The following is a 22,105-nucleotide window of genomic DNA, read 5'->3' as shown; positions in this document are numbered from 1 at the left end:
TGAGTTCGGCTTATCATGGTAGATCTGGATAAATTTGACATAAAATGGCATATAATTGGCATAATTTTTGAGGAAAAAAAAAGTCGTTACGTAACGCTGAGCATACCTTCCTCCCCTCCCCTATATAACAATTCGTGATGGTGGAGCCTTCCTCCTCACCCCTCCAAGAGAGTTGCGTAATTTATGGACGCCCCCTTAACAAATTTAAGCTGATTTGAAAAATATTCTGTAATATGCTACGAGTTTTGTCCAAAAATGGTCAAATCTTTCATGTTCATTCCAGTAGAAGTACTCTTACAGGCTATAGCTTTTGGTTTTTTTGGATTTCATTGTTTTTTTTAAGGTCAATTTTACGTACACCTTCAAAGTCAAGTGTGATCAAATTGATGTTTAAATGTTTAAAAGAAAAAAAGTTTCTTCCTTACTAAAAATACCAAAAAAATTAGATATTAAGGCTCTTTACATCTAATTCTAGTAAGGTGGTCACTACATTTGCAATAGTTTGGTATCGTGAGTGTATATGTCCTCTGGATTATTTGAAGGACAAAATGAAATTTTTACCAATTATCTGGGAAACTTTATCAAAATTATGTGTACTCCAAACTATGCAGTGTATGAAGAACTGCTCTAATTATGTTTTGTCTGTTTGATTTGGTATTTGGTTGGATTTGGTTCGGATTTTGGTATTCAAATAATTAAAATTCAACCAAAACAGTACTAAAATTAAGAGATGAAACTATACATGCACCCGGAAAAAGAATTTCTAGAAAGATGTAGCAGAACAACGCTCCATGACCACTCACCCCTACTAAAAGCGTAACTCAATCCCCTGAAAAGCCACTTAGCCGAAAGAAAAACTCCATTCTTACCCGGTCCAATGAACACGGGCGGCCCCCGTCGTATTGCAGAGCACATTGCATCGATCCTTTAAAAGAGAATGAGTGATCGTGATCGTCGTTGAGTTCCATTCCGACTGCCCCGCACCGCACATCAACATCCCATCAGGCGCGGGCTGATCTTTCGCGCGCACGCCAGACCAGAACCTTATGGTAAAACGCGTACGCCTATATATAAATAGTTGATGGTTGCTTCGGAACGATTTTAGTGCACTGTCGGACATTCTCGGGCCCGCCGTGCTCCAGAGTGAGACTCCCAGAGCCCAGTGTTTGGTTGAAGCATCGTCGTTTTTTTTTTGTTTTGGTGTGCGGTGCCCAAAAGGAGAGTTCCTGGTGCGATTGCCCTTGCATATCCCACCCTCCCCCAAAGAGTGGTGCAGAGAAGCGAGAAGCACCGAAGCCGAAGTGTAGTCGCAGTAGTAGTAGTAGTAGTAGTAGGGGGGAGAGTAGTAGGTGGCCAACGCCTTGTGGGAGCTCTAAGAGACTCTAGAGTGGTCCGGAGAGGGGGTGTGTAGTTTTTTTCCGACGGGTAGGAAGTGTGAGCCCGTGTATAGGTCCTCTTGAAGCGCGGACCTCTGGAAGTTGGAAACAGTCTTGTGCTGACAGTGGCACAGTGAAGGTGCAACAACATGGCAAGTGTGATAAAGGTGCTCGGTGTCTTGTGCTTAGTGGTAGCAATTGGTAAGAAAATTTCTTATACCTTCCTATCTGATGAACAATTATATCCTTAGAAGGAGTGTGTTTCTATTTATGAACGAATAAATTGAACTATGTTTTGATATATTGAATGATAGTGCCTTAGTGATATACAGAATTAGTCTTGACTCAAGAGTGTATAAGAGCAGAATTGAACAATTTAGAAGCAACAAGATAACGAATTGCTCGATCACTGATTGATATGTTCCTATTAGACTGTCACCGAATTGATTTGAATGTGTTAATAATCTCGGGCTAGCCAAAAAACGAGAAAAACATATGACACAAATTCGTTGATAATTGATGGTGTAGTAAAATGGAGTCACGGTGCCACGATGATATAACGTGTCCCTCATTTACATTTCTCTTTCGGATGTAGTCCAACGAGAGGAGGTTATTATCATGGGGGTATTACGGAATCGCTCGTGCACCTTCTTGGTGCACACGGCCACGATACGAGGCCAGCGTCCAGCAAGAGCTGGCCCCAAGAAGAAGTTTGACCATACACGCGAACCAAACTATAAAACAACAAATCGTAACCGGGGCTTGAAATCGAAACCTGTTTGTCCCTCGCTCCCCACTTGTCTCGAAGCCACCGTTCATCCCCGAGTGCGCCCAAGTGTCCGAAAATCGCTCGAGAAGTGCGAGGGGGGCCCCAAACTGCACACATTTGCATAACTTCCAAAGCGGCCATCGAGAGTTCCAATACCGAATCCGAAAAGGCTGTGCTAGCCAAGCCAGTTGCTGCACCAATTGATCAATTTTCACTTTTATCCAACTGTGCGCTCCCCACAAAACTACAGGCGTACGTATGAACTGCTGCGGCTTAAACCTGTTCTCTTGGAGTGTCTTTAGCAGTCTGCTGCTGTTTGATACCTTGCTACACAACAGCAATGCATATCACACACCAGACAGAGCAGATTTATCGTGCAATCTTTCTACTTGTACCTTTTTATGAACATGGGCAGGTTACACCTTTGATTTTTATCATCCGTATTTTATCTCCAATTTTTGAATGCAGTTTATGCAATATGGAGGCAATTTTGTAGGGCCAAAGCCCAAAGAGTGTTGGAATTATCAACCATTGTACTTCGCCGGTTGAGTACCAACCTGTAACATTCTGTAGACGATACCTCTTCTTGGGGTGTATCATATGCTAATCAAATTTAAATGATGCTGATTTAAATTAGCCACATTATTATGGAACTCTGATTAAGATTATCTCCTAAGAATGATGAGCTTTAGTTAGAGTTTGACAAGGTCCACATGTAGCTTGATTACTTTTCTTAGACTCGAAGCAAGGTTTAGGTCACGACCAGTTGGCATTTGTAATTATACCAAGATGATCTTCACATAGTCAATATGTTCCTCCCGAGCTCAAAAATATTGATTATGGAGGTTTTATTTTTGTATTCACGAACAATCAATGATTATTTGCGAAATTTACAGTGATTTACGGAATATTGACCTTTTCAGCAATTTGTTCGAATATTCTATTGAGTTTTTAATGAAAAAAAAACAAAAATATTGTTTTCAATTTCCTTCTATTTCTTCCATTTTAATGCCCCTCGTCTTTTGAGTTGATTATTTTCAACCAGAAAGGACATCAGATGACTTGTCGCTTGTGGCGTTTATCAACAAGGAGATCGACTTCCTGTGAAATCTGGGACAAGACATTTCGAAACAGGTGCCAAGCAATTTGAAAATGCTTATTTGAATACGAATGAAGATCGAATAAGATAAAGATCTAATTTAAGTAAGATATTTTTTAAAATAGTTGTATCCACATGGTCAGGAAATTTAAGACGATTTAAAAAAAAAAATTAAAAATGGGTGAATCTGAACAAAATCTAGGCTTTATTCTTAAACATACAAAAGGAAAAAGAAAGAAAAAGCTTGAAATTTAAAGTTTTTTAATTGAGTCACAGCAGCAGTGAAAAAATCGTATCGAAGAATTAACCAAAAATTTATATTTATTTTGGAATTGATTAGAAATCGCTTTTGAATACAAAATCTTAAAATTTTCAAAGAGAAATTTTAGTTTTTATTTGGTTGATGTATTTGGTATTAAATTATGGTTAGTTGATTATCAAAATAGTGCATTTTTAGCTATAAGTATTTGATATTTGCAAGTTTTGCCCTATCTTGTTTTCAATTCCAGTTATATCTGGAAGTTTCCCCCAACTGATCTGTGGTTTTGTATCGGTTTTGCAAGTACATACTTCTTTTGTTCCTACTCTAATAATATGCCGTTGTATCATGAGGTGATGTAGAGTACAAAAAGATAGCAAATATTTGTGTTTATTCATTCATGGATTTAGAATTAAAGAATCCGAGTAGATTTACTAGCCTGTTATGACTATAATGATTAAACTTTTCATTTCAAGATTCTTATATTTTGTTCACTCTACACAGCAAATTTGAATTGCTGGAAACCAGCAAAAATTTTCTGGTTTTTGTCTCGCTGGTTTTCCAGCCAAATTTCCAGCAATTTGAATTGCTGAAAACGAACAACAAACCTTATGCTGGAAATTCAGCAATCTCAATTGCTGGAAACCAGCTATCTCAATTGTGGTTTTTTTTTAATATGCCGGAATTTTTTCCAACTCCAACTACTTTTTTCTCTTTATTAGAGAGACTTTCAGCCTTTGGCTGGTTCGCCTCATAAGGAATATTAATGTTTACAAATTCATCATCTCCTTAAGAAAACACAACATTTTTTCTTCTTCTACTGCGTCGTTTGGGCGTTCCTTATGGATCCGTCTATTTGATATGCATTCCTAGCTCCTTCAAATTGTTGGCATTCCATAAGCACGTGTTCCACCGGTTCTTCCAGAGATGTAGTGTCGGTGCGTGTATCTGGTGTGCCCCACCCGAATTCTGGATAGCAGGATTTGCTCCCTTCTGTTCACATGGTCATTCCATTTGTAGGGTTCTTCTTTTATCGTAGCCAGGCTCAAGGTTCTCTGTGATCTCCATTCAGCTAACCACGCGTCCTATATTTTCGATTTGACCCAACCAGATAGATCTGTTTTGGGTATACCAACTAAGGCCGCTAATTTGTCGGCTTCAATATTTCCGTTGATCCCACAGTGCCTAGGAATCCAGCAAAACGTGAAATGCTCAGGAGTTATGTTTTATATGTGTTGAATCCAGGGATGGCGATTTCTTGAATTTTCCAAAGCGAGAAGTACACTTGCTGAGTCCGAAAATACGACAACATTGTTGGTAGAAGTATCATGGTATAGGGCCAATGCTATGGCAGCAACTTCAGCTGAGAAAACCGATGTTTGTTTTGAAAGGCTTCGAGCAATTTGTAGAGAATTGAACAGACCATTGAATTATGCCGCCGACCGTGGCCTAGAGGATAGCGTTCAAGTCTTCTAAGCCAAAAGTCATGAGATCAAGTCTTGGTCACAGCATAGTACTCTTTCTGTGGGTTGGTGGTGTTAGCATTAGTAAAATGCTAGCCATTATATCCTTGAAAGATGTACGGTTAGTCTTAAGTAGAATTTAGATCTCTTCAAAGAAACATGAAGTTTCACTGAGATCCTCTATGTGTGTGTTCGTTTTAATAGTAGTAAGCAACTATTTTCCTTGAAGCACTTCCGGCTATTCCATCGTCAGTCTCCCAAACGTACGACTTGCTTAGTGTTTGGTGAAAGTAGTACGGTATATTTCCTAAATATTGTCCTGGAATTTCGATTGATAAATTTGTAAGTGCCAGATTTTTCCCCTACGCTGATAGCCTTTTTAACGGTATAGATAAAGCGGCAACAAGGTGAAAGGAAGGACTCCTGCTTCAGCGCAACTGGAAATGGCGGGAGAGCTTGGAAGCAGTCCACCAGCGTTTCGGATGATTTTGTTGTAAATGGGACCCAATATTGAGATGACTTTAACCAAAGAGCAGCTGGTTATTTCTAGGCCGTAGAGAAGTTTACTGATAACAACGCTATTGCCAACAGTTATAATAGTATGTTTAACGTTTAGACATAGTGTGTTTTTTGCTTATCATTTCGATAAGACGCGTGCGACTTCGTATTTCCTGCTTGAGATTCCTGTCTGTCGAAAGTGATTCCCAACATTTTTTGGCTCTTTTTTGTATGGTATTGGTACTCCAGTTAGCTCTACTTTAAGTTTTCATGGTATGTGGTTTTTTAGACAAAAGTGGCTCCTGAGACATTTCTCTGGAGCCATTGAGAATCCCATTGATTTGATCCACTTCGATATTCTTGCCACTGCTATTTGAGGTTTTTTGTTATTGATTTTGAGACTGCGACCAGCTACAATAATAAGGACATCTACGTAGACGAAGACGTGTACCCCGAAGACGTTACCCCCTTTATTCTGTAACATTGAGTTCATCACGATCAAAAATTAGGTTACTACAGGAAAAGATCGCCGGTACGCTGTTTTCTTCTTTTTCAACAGGAGGAAATTTTTAACGAACTTACCAAGTTTTCCACCGATTTTCCAGTTATAAAGTTGTTTCAAAATTCCCTCTTTTCATGTGCGGTTGCAAGCCTTGGAAATATTAAGTGACGCAATATCCACATGGTGATCATTGAAAAAGGCTTCGTGGATAACTTCTCCCACGTCTGCTAAGTACGTGCTAGTCCCATATCCTCGGCGAAATGTATGTTGCCGTTTATCTAGCAAATGTCCTTCTTCCAATATAGTAACTAGTCGACGATTCACCATGCGTTCCATTATTTTGAAAGAATAAAATGTGAGGCTGATAAGCCGAAAGTGGTTTGGCTCTCGACTTTGACATCCATTTTTTGGTATCGGTACAACGAGACTAGTTCTCCAAATAGAAGAGTGGTTAAGTGCTGTAAGAAGTAATGACTTTGCTAAAATTGGTAGGTGTTTGATTATTGTGCAAGGCCCAGAAGATGTTACTTTAGCATTATCAAGTGCGAAGAGAAATTCGTTCAATGAAAACGGTTTGTTATAGTCTTCATTGAGGCAGTAGACTGAGTCGATTTGGGGTCATTTTTGAATTTCTCAAACCCTGGGGTCTAAAAAGCTTCTTCTTGGTCCAAAACTCATCCATGATTTTTTGTAGAATTTTTCAGTAACGTTTACATGAGTAAATTTGAACTTTTAGTTTTATATGGGAAAATTGAATATTTTGTTCTGAAAAATCAACATAATTTTTGTTTCTTCTGTGGAACCGAGCCAGCTGACAGTTTTTGTGCCAATTTTTAAATTTCCTAAAGGAAATTTTCCGTTGAGCAACTTTGTCCAAGACCGTAACTTCGTATCTTATTAGGCAAAAAAGTTATTAGTTGTTTAACAGAGGTATGTCTTTTCGCATTGATAAACAATAAATTCAATTGACATCCCTGCAGGGTGCCTAGCGAGGTATTGCATGGCTACTTTTCATGCAATACTTGCGAGGCTCCAGCAGTGATGTCAATTGAATTTATTGTTTATCAATGTGAAAAGACATACCTCTGTTAAACAGTTAATAACTTTTTTAACTAATTAGATACAAAGTTGCGGTCTCCAACAAAGTTGTTCAGCGGAAAAATTTCCTTTAGGAATTTTATAAATTGGCATAAAAATTGTCAGCTGGCTTGGTTCCACAGAAGAAACAAAAATGATGTTGATTTTTCAGAACAAAATATTCAATTTTCCCATACAGAACTAAAAGTTCTAATTTACTCATGTAAACGATACTTAAAAATTCTGCAAAAAATCATGGATGAGTTTTGGTCCAAGACGAAGCTTTTTAGACCCCAGGGTTTGGGAAATTCAGAAATGACTCCAAATCGACTCAGTCTATTGAGGCAGTCTATAGTATGGAATAGGGTGGCGTTTGCTTCTGCTTGTGCTTTATTCCAACCTCGTTAAAACAGCTAGAAGTTTTTCATCCGTGATTTCACGGTTTTTGTTGTATTTTGAAAAACTCAAACTTCACCTTCTGAAGATTTTCGTATAAAATCTTTCGGACGAATCAGGTAAATTCTTGTTTTTTTTCTTTATCCAAGCGTTTGTTATTTAATACAACCAATTCGATGTCTAGAGTCACAGAGAACAGACGTACAAGCTAGCCCACGAAACTTGTTTAAAATTTCCAACGACCGTTTTGGTCCATTTTTTGTTTTTTTGCTGGGCCACCAGATGTCTCCAAACACACCAGAGAGAACTGTCAAAACCAAACTGAGAAACAAAAACAAAATTTTTGTCAGTTTTGAACAGGTCGTATGAACTGTTTGGCATGTTTCAAGAAAATCGCTGTTAAAGTTTCGTAACACTTTCGTCAAGTTGCATAATGGAAAAACATATTCAAAGTTATTCGCTATTTTGTTCAAGCTAGAAGTACTAAATTTTGAATAATGGGATGCAAAAAACTTAATTGAAAGTAACCCGCTTTGAGATGCCTTAAACCAGTTCTGATAGGTAAGACTGATCGTCATGAATGTTCCTAATTGACTGGATATAGCCGATTCGTCCTCTTACGCAAAAACTTATTCCAAAACTGCTTTTTTGCTTGAACCAAAAGTGCAAAAACAAAGGAAGTGAAATTTTGTCCAGTCAAAAGTAACTCTTATTGCATTTATCTAGCAATAAATGAAACCCGTCTATTTTAAAGCGGCGTTAGTTTAACAATTAATTAGTTCCTATAGGATTACGCCTTTTCGAAAACCAAGCACTTGAAAATTTGATCTGTAACTTTTGAACGGCGCAATAGATGGCACTGTTTCAAGTCAATTTTCAACGTTTTTTTGTGGATGTCAGCATTTGAATTTTACACACTTTATTGGAGATTTTTCGTTTGAGCTTGTACGTATGTTAGCATATTGTATTCGTTTTGATTCAATTCTACACATGTGCACTACCAGAAGTGCACTTTTTTCTGTCCACATGCAGGAAAAAAATAATATTTTTGAAGAATCATTTTAAACTTTAACACCAGTCGTCTAGAGTACACTGTCTAAAAGCAAACTTAGTTTGACATTGAAGCAAAATTTGTTCAGCAAGGCAATGATGGGTTCGAATGTCACAAAATGTTGAAAAATCATAGAATCACAAATATAGAATCACAAATATAAAAATAATATTTGCAAAGCTATCAGACTTAAAATAAAATATCACCTCACGATTCGAGGGCTCAGTTTCCGCGAAACACTCAGCGAATGTCAATTAAAATATCTAACAAAAAAAGGCGAACCCGGCAAATATCCGCAATTCCAGAAGTGTACCAACCAGACGCTCGTCTCGTCATCGATATAGATGGCGACACTGCTGCTGAAACCAGTTCCCCAGACTGCGCAGTGCATTCTTGGTCACCTTCTCTTTTTTCCGCAATCTCAGTCAGTATAACTTGCTGGAAAATTTAAAACTCGAACACAACTAGCTAGTTTGTATGTAGGTAACTGTTAAGGAGAATATATTTAGATTGTACTTTACATAATCTTTGAAAAAGCGAGAGCAGCAAAAACGACGCCAACCGGTGTGTCCTTAAGGCATGGCTGACTTTCTTGCGGTCTCTACGGCTTACATTTTGCACCTTTCGATCACAAAGTGCTGCTCATAGGTATTGCGCACATACCTCAATACGGTAGAGAGTTGAAGGTGCAATTATTGGCAACTGAGCCAAACCAAGATTAGCACCAGTCGCCATACTCAAGTACCTATAGCGAAAAGACAATCTCTTTTTCCATTCCATTCCAAGCACACCGTCCTATGTGAGTCCTAAACACATGAATCGTCGAGTCAAGCTACAATGACATCAGACATCAATCAAATGCGGATCTGCTCAGGCACAGCAAACGATTGTTGATGGTTGATGGTTGCTGGAGTCGAACATGTTTGCACAAAACACCGGATTCCATTTAGGTTTTGCGCTTTGGCATTAGCGAGTCACTTGAATCAACTATAACCCGGCAAAACTCGCTTACCCACTAGAGGTTGTAGAAAGTGACACTTTTGTCTAAGTACCAATCATTTGGAGGTTATCGGCATCACTCCTCGGTATAGTTTATTTTTCTTCAAAGCTGAACCCACCCAAGCCTCTTTTCTCTCCTTCAATTACTTGTAAGGACATCTGGTGCAACACAAAGCCAATCCTTAGCCGGTTTTGTGGGCGACGATGAATAATGGCCACCTCTATTTTGACCGGTCTTAGTTATATTTTTCATTGTAAGTACATAGCTGTTATGAATGTTTCAGTGTCGTGTACTAGTCAGTTGGAACATGACACAAAGATGCATCGAGTGGTTGTGAATATTCTTCGCGTTCCACGCCGGTGATTCCCGCAAATGGAATCATCCCCCCTTTCCACTACTAACTCTAGCGCTGCAGAGTTGACTGCGCGACTGAACACGGTCTCAACTCCCATTGGGTACAGATTTTTGCGTGGCGGAGTCTAGAGAAGAAGAATGGAATGGACACGATGGGGTCACGGTCAGTTCGACGTGTTCTTAAAACGGGCTCGTAGTCAATGGAGCCACCTCTGCAGCCAGTTTGTTGTGTGTGGGAGATTGCATTTGAGCTACATGGCTCTGCGCAGGCAGATTTTGCATATATAGTAGCAGCGGAGATGGTTCTGGGAAAATTTTTAAATTGCAGTTGTTTGAAAAGCGCACAAAAGATGCAACATGGTACGAAACTGCTAAAGCAAATTGACAATGGATCATAATTGGTCAAACAAATCTCATCAACAATGGTAATTTCAGTGGACTTTTCTAATCGGTTTCTAATTGGATTCTGATTGTTTCAAATTTTCACAGCTATTATACATTATTGGTTCTAGACAACAAAACTGTAAGTGAAAATTCTGTGCTTCGGAGCTATTCTGAACAATGGAAAACAATTGCGCAACCAGGCAGAAATAACAGTGATAAGATGGATAAGATAGTAAAAATTTGATTTCCTCATGATATGGCGACCGTGAGAAATTGGTTGAATCTTTTTTTGTTGAACTTAAAGTCTAATCAAATTAAAAATCGTTGCCGAGTATCAACGTGGTTCCACTTCAAGTTTCATTGAAAATCTACACAGTTTTTCTCAACGGCAGTGCTTCAAAAAAGATGGATTCCTCTTTTTCCATTTCAGACAAAAGGTATGTGGGCATTTTCAACATATGATTTTCTTTTCTTTACTTGAGGGGCCACAGCTTCTTGAAAGCTGTCGTATAAAACTACCTCAAAAGTAAGAACGCATTCTATGCTTCACCAGAACTGCAATCAAACTATTATTTCGATTAATTTACAATTATATTGAAAATAAGTTAACAAATCTGGTTTGAAACTAGATGATGCTGCCGCTGTCTTGCATGTTGCAAAAAATACAATTTTTTTCCAGTCTATATTCAGTACTGCCGTGATATGCCGAAATGACGAACATCCATTTTTAACGATTTTGACTTTAGATTCTGTTTTATGCATCTTTGATCGAGATTATAAATGCTTTGAAAAATCTTCGAAAACATCAAACCGTTCTTGCAAAATTGGAGCAAAACGAAGCGATAAATCTACTGTTTATATGACAAGCAAAAAACACTGTAATTGGCGATATCGAAAAATCGATATAGGAGAAAAGCAGGCTATATGTGCCTATTACTTAAGCAGAATACTGTATTAATCAAATATAACATCGAATATGTGAACAAAAATATTATACACATGAACAGTAGAGTGCCCCAAATTTGCATGGGAAATTTAAAACCTGTGGAGTGTTATACCCTATCGGCTAATATTGATCCTAAGCCTATCACAAGATCTCATGCCAAATTTGGGCCAGATAGGAACACGGGAAGTGGCCGCTCAACGAGCCTGAAGTTCGTATGGGATTTTGAGACATTTTGTTCGGGAGGATCAATATCAATTTTTCATCAATAACTCTGTCTCCTTCGGCTGATTACTTTTGAATACAAGTTTTCTTAAAACCTAAATTATGACAAATGTTTCATAGCAAAACTGCATTTCGATTAAAGTTTACATAAAAAAGTTATTAGGCTTCAAAAATGGGCTGACATTTTTAATGATGATATTCATCACTGTTAATCAAAATGTTCGACCACCCCGACTGGAACACTCAATTTGAAATGCATGCCATTTCGTCATATCATGACCGATTTTGATCGTTTTTTTTGCATTAGAATGCAAAATCTCACATTTTTTAAATATTTGGTTATGGATTATATTCACGTGAGCTTGGGGAGAAGCACAGGCGAAATTTTAGAAAGGAATTAAATTACTTGATCCTCATTTCTTGTTTTCATCATGTTTTAAGAGAAAATTACACCCCAAAACCCTGTTTTCACAGTAAAATGCGCATAAGCTTAATGTGATGATTATAAACGACTTTTGCTAATAAAAAAAACTTCATCGTTGAGGATAAATTTTTGACAGGTTTTATTAAAATTGCATAACCACAGGGGTTAAGGAACATGACTTCCAGAACTTTTTCGGTTGATCAAATTGATTATAGTCACTCTGTAAAACATAAAATGCCGTTAAATTTATTATGAGTCAGTATTTGAAGCACCGGAAGCTTCTACTTACCGAATATTTAAATGAAATTTGAGTCGTTGCCTTTTCACTCCATTGAATTTTAACTTAACTCAACAAGTTCCAAATCTGACAGATCGATTGCTGATTTTCCAGCAATAAGGATCCATTGCTGGAAAATTTCCAGCAAAAAAAAGGGCTGGAAAAGTCAGCAAAACGAATCATGTTAGCTAGTTTCCAGAAAAAACTTGGATTGTTGGACGTTTCTAGCATTTTTTTTTTTTGCAGGAAGTCGAGCCAAAAATTCACTGTGTGGATAGTTGAAAAACGTGTTTTTTTCTTATTAGCTCTGATTTCTCAAAATGCGCCCCACTAATGGATCTGTCTGTTTTACCACTGAAAAGAAGGTACATTTTTGAAAATGTTGAAAATTTTATTAGAATTACTTTCTATGACAAAAAACGCTATGTTAGGATTGAGAAAGAATAAGAATTCATTATTTGCATGAGACTATCTTAATCCTATGCCAGTGAAATGAATTATTCCAATTTCGAAATTTATTCCAATTTCGGACCAAAGTTGGCTCTTGGTCCAAAGTAGGCTCATTCAGCCTAGGTTAAAGTTGCCAGAATTTTTTCAGCACCCATCCGGTAAATTTTATATAAATCCGGGCATTTGATTTCAAAATTGGCGACCATAAATCCAGGTGAAATCCGGGAAAATTGTGTCAAAATCCAGAAATTACTCAACAAAAATCAAGAAAAAATTTTAAAAAAAATTTTCGTCAAATCTTATCAACAGGTTTCAAAGCGTATTTTAGGCCTTTCATGATTATTTTTATAAAACTTGTTCAAAACAATTTCGTTTTGGTGACAAAATAAAAAAAAATGTTCATCAAAATTTGTTTTTTTTTGTTTGATTCGTCAAAAAATTTAAAAAATCTGTCCAAAATCTGGGCATTTTTAGAGAAATACGGCCAACCGGGCAATTTTTTATTAAATATCCGGACAAACCCGGATAAAACCGGGCAAACTGGCAGCCTTTCCCTATATGTAGAAGAAATATAAATTATCAAAAATGTGAAAGCTTAAGCCTGTGTAATTCTATTTTGCAATTTTTCACGATCCGGAATCCTGGATTAATCCTGTTAGTGAGCACACAGGAAAACTTTCAAAGAGCGCTAGCATTTTTTTTCTTTCTTCATGGCGACCGTCAAAAATCGGTTGAACCTTTTTTTTTTTTGAAAAACAGTTGATCGAATTTCAATATGAATTTGAATAATTTTTGCTGTCGTAAATACTCCTGTGCCGTGAGCGTAACGATTTTGTTCTAAATTTTCAACAGTCGGACACTCGGGACGATCTCGGGACAGAAAAAGAGCTAAGAAAATCAACTGTGAAATTAACTTCCAACACCTCCAAGTTCGAAGTATTTTTTCTGTAACTGAAAAAAAAACCGAAGCTGTACTGTAGGCTCTAGATTGCTTCCTGATGTTATATTTAAAAAAATCTCGCGTATATCTATTTAGATGCAAGTTGAGTTCAGGTTGAATAATCTATAAAATGCAGATTAATTTATGTTGAACAAACAACTTCTGAAAAGAACGATCTAAACACAACATTTTAAATAGCCACAAATGATTTTGAATTGAAAAATTAAAAAAAAATATATATTCATCTGTGCAACATATAACTTGTAAGTTGAATTTACTCAGGGTGCAAGTAAAAAATTCGGGAGTCTTTGATAATTGATCTTTGTACAGTCTTTTTCGATTTTTGTTTATTATAAATATCGTAAAAATGAATAATCGTAGCTGAAAACTATCTGAGAACTAAGTTATTGTACGAGGCTTCCAAAACAATAAATTTATAAATCGGTTGAAAAACAAGAGATATACAGCGAGAGATATCTAGGGTTAAATGAGCTTTCGGTTTTAACGACATCAACACGTCCAAATCAAGAGATAATACCGACGATCGAAGATCGAGAGATATTTTGATTTTTGAAAAAAGGGAAGTGAGAAAAGTTTTCATTTTGGTTTGTTCTTCTCCGCTTGATTAAAAACGGGAACTTTAAGGAAATTTTAACTAAAAAAACTTAGTTATTTTTATAGCGTAGTTCAAAATGTTTGACAGTCTTCAACAAAATTGTAAAATAAACTAAAATCTTCAATAAAAAATGTTTCAATCAAAAGTGATGAATTCAAGAATTACCAAGTGCCTTATCACCAAAACTAGATGGAATAAACGATATCTGAGGATTGTTTCGAGGTCAGAACGTCAAATTCATCCAAAATCAGTATTTAAAACATTGCCACCAGAAATACTGTGTCCTCGCCATCTTGAACAAACACGATCGTGGAAGAAGGCCAACGTTGTTAGATACGTCTTTCTAATGATTTCAGTCCTGAATTTGTTCGTAGCCCTGAGCACTTAAAACAGAATTCGTTGGAATTTCAAAAGCAAAGGATTATATGAGGTTTCGAATGATTTTTCCCGCACTTCACAGATATCTGTTGTTGTGTACCGGAACTCCTGACATTTAACAGTTTTGTAAATACGATTGTGATCCGGACTGGAATAAACACGTTCTTAGTGTGTAGGGAAGCCAGATTATTTTTCTTACCAAACATAACATTTTTTAGGGATTCGGTACTTGTTATTCAAAAAGAATCAAGACCGCAAAGTTTAGGAACTGCTTGATGTTTTTACAGCGTTCTTTCCTTTACATGGCGACTGTCAAAATTCGATAAAATGTATTTGTATGAGTTTCCTCCTCTTACCATCAATCTGTTTGAAGTCGAATTAGTTTTAAAGTGACTAAAAATTCACGACCTCGTTCCGTTATTAAAAGCAACCCCTTTGTGCACAATTTTTTACCAGATGTTAATCCGTGTGACCACAAAACTAAAAAGTGACAAACAGTTTCTTATTCTTAAAACTCGCGAAACAGTAAAGCCAACCAGCACCAACATCTTTTTCTCTATTCTTCTCCTTCTTTCGACAGCTTCCGCTGAGTACAACCGGGTCAAGCGGCAGGATGACGACAACGAATCGGATTCGGAGAACATCGAAGAGCTCTGCAAGGACCGGCCGGCTGACGAGTACTTCCGGCTCAGTACCGAGGGCGATTGCCGTGAAGTCGTGAGGTGATGATGAGTGCGCAACGAAAAAGTGGGCACGCAGTCGGGGTTGAGCAAAACAAAAACTTAAAAGAACTCCAGAAAAAAAAATGCAAAAATCTCAATCGGTTGATGTTTATTTGTAACTTTTTATTGTCAATTTAATGGTTTTTTCGAGTCATGTCGACTGTACAATGAAATTTAAAGAACATAATTAGGGACCATCGGAATGGTTTTGTTGAACCTAATGCTCAAGTTCAATCTAAAATCAATCTTATGTTCATTGTACATTGCCTACACAAAGGAGTTAAACTTTTCTACTCTGGATTTCAATTTCGATTCGTTAAATTCAACAAATTCATTCCAACGACAATCGTGTACTACCTAAATAACAGTTTTCTTCAAAAACATGCACTTTCCAGTGAATATTCTGGTCGTATATAGATCGTATGCGCTGCATAACTAAAGGCGGTTCACCTTCATCTATGCACACTAAACGATTAACCTACGGACAGAATGTAAGCTGGACTTTTAGTTCTCGAATAGTTGCATTGTCAATGTTTTTTCACACATAAATTCAACAAAACCATTCCAACCATGCCTTAGCTTTCAGGCGCGTTTATTCATAACTTTTGATTGCTCCTTGGCTCAGGTGCGATAATGCTGGTGAAAACGGCATCACTAGGCTGGCACGTGTCCGTTGCCCAACCGGGTTATACTTTGACGTGTATCGTCAAACCTGCGATTGGAAAACGAATGTTAAAAATTGTGAAGAATTAGGAAGTAAGTCCACCAGGGGGGTCGACTTCGGATGGATCGCCCGGGACAAAGTGTCCGGTATCCATCCCAAGCTCCGATCCTCCAAAACTAACAGATTCCTCTAAAGCTCTCCTTTCTTCTTTCTCTTCTATTTTCATCGTTTTGTAACCTAAATATGTGCTCCCAAAAAAAATAACTCATCTTACCCCCCTCCGAAAACAAATCTTTCACCTCATACCTCCAAAATCTTCGAAAACGTGTTGATTGCAAAAAAAATAAATAGGTGTACCCGTGCCGGATTGAAGCAAATCACTTGCCCGTCCGGTTTGGCATTCGACATTGAAAAACAAACTTGCGATTGGAAAGCAAAGGTCACCACGTGTGACAAGAAGGAAAGTAAGTCAACCCAAATCCACAGAACTCTCCTCGGTCAGGGCGAGTTGTTTTCATTAGGGTCTGGGGCTGATCGGATCACGCTTAAACTGTAAATAAAGAGCAACGTTTTCCAACGGCTGCGAAGGAAAACTGCTAGCCACACTTGTGTTTTTCTTTTCTAGGATTTCACCGTACCACAGTTCACTTTTTTCTAAGAGATTTGCATACACCGAATGGATTGGGACAAAAATAGGACCGTTGTTTGTTTAGCTAGGGCAGATTAGTAAAAGTCAACTTAGTGCGCTAACGTCAAGATACACAGCTTATGGACCAGCTGACACCAGACACGCCTACATTCTAACTTTAAACTAATTTTCGGAGCTTTTGGAAAAATTTTAGGGTTATAGTTAATTAGGACGTGAATAATTTTTCTTTCAAACTAACTTGAACTGCTCAAACTAATATTATGCATTTCACATTTTAATTTTGTATCAAAGTTTGCATGGTTTTCGTAGTATGAGCAGTACATTAATCATAAAAGTAGTCTCCTTAATATTTATATAACAATAAAATTATCCAACAACAAAAAAAATAACAACTAATCTGGTGCTGGAGGGTTTGTTCTGAACTCATCGATCTTAGTTAAGATTTTTTAAGATATACCACTACTAAAATTTACACGAACACTGAATACTCATGTAATACACTTCTTCCAAAATGCAATCGTCGTTAAAGCATGAAATAATATCGGTTTTTGACGAAATTCTAAAAACGTTCACTTGCGCAATTTATTTCCATTGTGTACTACCTAAATAACTTTTTTCCTCAAAAACATGCACTTGCCAGTAAACATTCTGGTCGTATATAGATCATATACGCTGCATAACTAAAGGCGGTTTACCTTCATCTATGCAAACTATACGATCAATCTACGAACAGAATGTAAGCTGGACTTTAAGTTTCTCCAATAATTGCGTTCCTTGTCAATGTTTTTCACACCTAATAATGATAAGCATATTCATTGGCTTGAATCCAATGCATGTTTTCTCATTGAATGAATATCTGTTTATTAATAAACCGCTTTTTGTGGAGCTCCAAATGAAACCAATTGAAAGACGCTAGGCAAAATTGATGTTTAGATCGAATCTTACATAGTACCAAATATTTTTTGAAAGTATCCATCGTAGAGTAGCGCCGCGAATTTCCAATCGCTGTACGTCGGAAGAAATCACCAGTAAAACACGAACACACCTATTTACAACACGCTCCTCAGCTTTACTTCAATCAACCAACTCATCGACATACCAAAAGCACACATCATGGTTTTCTTACTAAACCGCATCGATCGTCGATCGACGCTCTCAACAACACTAGAATTGATCAATAGAATTAACGATTCCCCTAAATTTCTTCCCGACTCTACGAAGAACCCCGCAAGGTGCTACCCATTCTGAAGACCGATGAACCCATCTGTCCAGAGGGTAAACTGTCCTGCGGAAATGGCGAATGTGTCGACAAGGAGCTGTTCTGTAACGGCAAACCTGACTGCAAGGATGAATCGGACGAAAACGCTTGTAGTAAGTACTAAACACTTCAACAAAAAACAACGTCACATTTTCTAACCTGCTGTATTCGTCTCTTCAACAGCCGTCGATCAGGATCCGAACCGCGCCCCGGATTGTGACACCACCCAGTGTGTGCTGCCCGATTGTTTCTGTTCCGCTGACGGAACTCGGATCCCCGGAGGTATCGAACCCCAGCAGGTACCTCAGATGATCACCATCACCTTCAACGGTGCTATCAACGTAGACAATATCGATCTGTACGAGGATATCTTCAACGGCCAGCGACAGAACCCCAACGGTTGTCAGATTCGTGGTACATACTTTGTGTCGCACAAATACACCAACTACTCCGCCGTGCAGGATCTGCATCGCAAGGGTCATGAGATCTCGGTCTTCTCGCTGACTCACAAGGATGATCCAAACTACTGGAGCGGTGGTACCTACGACGATTGGCTAGCCGAAATGGCCGGAGCTCGTTTGATCATCGAGCGATTCGCTAATATCACTGATGGTTCAATCATCGGAGTCCGTGCCCCGTATCTGCGAGTTGGTGGTAACAAACAATTCGAAATGATGGCCGATCAATTCTTCGTCTACGATGCCTCCATTACGGCTTCCCTCGGACGTGTTCCAATCTGGCCGTACACTCTGTACTTCCGTATGCCACACAAATGTAACGGCAACGCCCACAACTGTCCATCGCGTAGCCATCCAGTCTGGGAAATGGTCATGAACGAACTCGATCGTCGAGATGATCCCACCTTCGACGAGTCGCTGCCTGGTTGTCACATGGTTGACTCCTGCTCCAACATCCAATCCGGTGAACAGTTCGGACGTCTTCTGCGTCACAACTTCAACCGTCACTACAATAGCAACCGTGCCCCTCTGGGTCTCCACTTCCACGCTTCCTGGTTGAAATCTAAGAAGGAATACCGCGAGGAGCTTATCAAGTTCATCGAAGAAATGCTGGGCCGTAACGATGTCTTCTTCGTGACCATGCTGCAGGTTATCCAATGGATGCAAAACCCAACTGAACTGAACGCCCTGCGAGACTTCCAAGAGTGGAAGGAAAAGTGTGACGTCAAGGGACAACCCTACTGTTCCCTGCCCAATGCCTGCCCACTGACCACTCGCGAACTGCCAGGCGAAACTCTGCGTCTCTTCACCTGTATGGAGTGCCCCAACAACTACCCATGGATCCTGGACCCAACTGGTGATGGTTTCACGACCAAGAAGTAAAACCACACGGAACGCACTTCCACTAGTGGCTCCAATCCACCGAAAGTCTGATTTGTAGTTGTTTGAAGAGATTTACAACGTAAGAAATGGCAACCTCAACTGAGCTTCCGTTGAATCCCAACTCCTTCTCAACCCCAACCCCAACATTCAACGAAGCAGAGGAATCTGTTGTAAATAATTATAACTTCCTACACTTTTTATCCCAACTCCCACAAAACCCTACAATTGTTCCTCGCCCTTCCCAACAAAACGAACAAAAATGTCTCCAAAACATCCAGATCACTTTATTGGTAACTTCGCAAACGTTACCCCCAACTCAAAACGAAACAAAAACAAAAAATGAAAATCGTGATAAATTCGTATATCGTTACGTTGTTTCCATCGCCGCACCAACGGTAGAAAAAGAGAAAGATTTAAACAAAAAAAAACGAAGGACACCACTGGTCCCAAAACGAAAGGTGGTTCCGATTTTGCGGTACCCCCGTTAAACCAGTCGCTGGACACATTGCTGCTTTAATAATAGAACAGAGAGCGCGTGTTTCCATAATTTTATTTTAAAGTATGTTTTTATTTAAAGAAAAAAAAACCGGGAGCAACCGTGCCATCGTTGCATTGGTGGCCGTTCGTTGGTGGAATTGATTTAGAGAATGATATCCAATTTCCTACAAATGGTGTGTAGTCGCCACACCGAAACACGCGCAGTTAAAGTGCTCCTTTATTAGCGTGAGAGAGAGAGAGATGAATATGTGGTATGAAAATAAATTTTTAAAAAAATCTCTTAACTCGGTTGTTTTGATTGCGAAAGATGACATAGAATTTAAGATACTAGTTGGAAATCAACAAATACTTGCTTTATATACTTGTGGACTTATCCAATAGCGGCATAAGGTTTATCGAAAAAAATTCAGTAAACTAGGTCGGTTTAATCTACCACGCTACAGTAACTGTGTCGGCTGTTATAGGTGATATTGATAATCTATAGCAGGGGTTTTCAGATCGTGCTCCGCGGAGCACTTGGTGCTCCGCGAAGGTTTTGGAAGTGCTCCGCGACGTACGCAACGAAAATCGTAAACCAACATTGAAAAACTCTGTAATTTTTTTTATCGATTAATTTTTATCGAGGCATGAAAAAAAATCACAGGGCATATAGTACGAACGAATAAATTTTGTTTACTTTGCCTTTACTGGCGGCTCAATCCCTGTTGGCAAAGAATGGTGGATTGTCGAAATGCACTGCTTTGGCTGTCCTTGCGCCGTACATAGTGAGCTACCGATTGGAAAAGCTGGAGAAGTGCATACTATTGTTGAAAATTTAATCAAACCTTGTATTCAAGAAGTCGTCCGTATCATGATTGATGATAAAACAGTGGAATAGATAAATTCGATTCCCATGTCTGACAATACGGTTTCTTGGCGAATTTGTGACATGGCTGAAGATGTTGAAGGCATTTTAGTTTCTCGATTGAAAACTTCAAAATTCACATGCAGCTTGACGAATCCACAGATGTAGCAGGACTAGCAATTCTGATGATATTTGTTCGCTATCGAGGATCTGAATGTTTCGAAGAAGATTTGTTCCTTTGCAAACCGTTGCCAACTTCCACGACAGGGGCTGAAATTTTCAAGCTTATTGATGATTATGTTACGGACAACAATATTCCACAGAGATCGTGAAACGGTCTAATGAGAAATCGGAACTTGTATGCTTTTTTAATCAAAGTACTCAACAGAATCTGTCTTTGCAACGGCAATCGAAAGTATTTCGCTTTATAAGGTTTGTTTTTTTTTTTTAATACTGTTTAAAATCATTCGCTGGGCCCTTATGGCTATGGGACCGATATGCGATTTAAGCCATATGAGACCGACTTGCGATCATTTGTGCAATGGGACAAAATTACTTGAGGTTTTTTCAATGTTCATCAGAACAAAGTACTGAATGATAAAAACGCAAATGGGACGGACTTGCTATGAGCGGCAGTATAGTTGGAAATACTGCTGGTGTCGTTGCCAAGATCAAAGAAAAGACCAAAAGTTGTGGTAGTTGACTATTCTTTATCGACATGCCCTCGCTATGAAGAAACATCATCATCTTTGAAGGAAGTCTTGGAAGAAGCGTAAAAATAATCAACTTTATTAAGGCTCGATTGAAAAATTCAAGGTTATCCAAGGCGTTGTGTGAAGAGATGGATAGCCAACATTCCACAACATTCCACGCTACAACTTCATATTGAAGATAGCTGGTTATTTCGTGGAAAAACGTTATCTCGCCTGTTTGAATTAAGATCGGAAGTCAGAGCGCTTTTGAGCTACAATAATTTGACATTGGGGGTAAGATTGAATGATAGTCAGTGGCTCGTCAGGTTGGCTTTTTCGGCTGATATTTTTCATAAAATGAATGACTTCAGTCTTTCAATGCAAGGTAAAGGAATAACAAACTTTGATTAAAACGGCAAAATCATGACCATCAAGAGAAAAATCAAATTTTGAGCAGAATCGCTCAAAAAGCGCAACCTGGACAGCTTTCCAAATTTAAGAAGCATTCAATCAGAAATAATCTCGAAGTTATTATCCGAAAATTTCCAAGAAATATGACAATTACAACACTTTTCGTTGATAAATTTATTTTTGTATTCCTCAAATTGAATTTGTGTGATGTTCACATTCTTGTTTACCTACTTGGCTTCTGTGGAGGAAATTGATCGAATAGGCGATAACAACTACAGTATGTGAGTGGAATACTGTGCTGATTACCTGAAGTGAGAATAATTCAGAATTAGCGTCAAATATCACAGTTAGCCGACGCTGTAGAAAATGGGACTTTAGGGCACAGTGCAAAGGTTCTTCTTGCCTTTTTATTCTGTTCGAGTTGCTTGTTAATATCCGACGCATAAAAAGTGCTATTTTTAAAGTTGTACAAATGCGTGTAAAGAAAGAAAAGGAGAAAAATGATGCAAAGTGGAAGTCAATGTATTTAAAAAGCAAGTCCAACGT

At 38.3% G+C, this 22,105-nt stretch overlaps 1 protein-coding gene across 2 annotated transcripts; it reads left to right on the top strand.

Annotated features, from left to right (window-relative positions):
• The first annotated feature begins 1,099 nt into the window (after positions 1-1,099).
• Positions 1,100-19,896, top strand: LOC129746478 (chitin deacetylase 1). Of its 2 annotated transcripts, none has more exons than XM_055740136.1 (5): positions 1,100-1,577; positions 15,062-15,203; positions 15,829-15,959; positions 17,738-17,887; positions 17,958-19,896. In XM_055740136.1, exons 1-5 carry the CDS (start codon positions 1,526-1,528, stop codon positions 19,112-19,114), a joined length of 1,632 nt encoding a protein of 543 aa, XP_055596111.1. In that variant the 5' UTR covers positions 1,100-1,525; the 3' UTR covers positions 19,115-19,896. The 2 variants fall into 2 exon arrangements, with proteins under 2 accessions (XP_055596111.1, XP_055596112.1); XM_055740137.1 differs by lacking the exon at positions 15,829-15,959 and adding an exon at positions 16,219-16,331 and having other exon boundaries at positions 1,102-1,577.
• The last annotated feature ends 2,209 nt before the right edge of the window (positions 19,897-22,105 follow it).

This window comes from Uranotaenia lowii, chromosome 2 (assembly GCF_029784155.1).
Source record: "Uranotaenia lowii strain MFRU-FL chromosome 2, ASM2978415v1, whole genome shotgun sequence".
Lineage (NCBI taxonomy): Eukaryota > Metazoa > Arthropoda > Insecta > Diptera > Culicidae > Uranotaenia > Uranotaenia lowii.
This window is presented reverse-complemented; position numbering and strand designations above follow the sequence as displayed.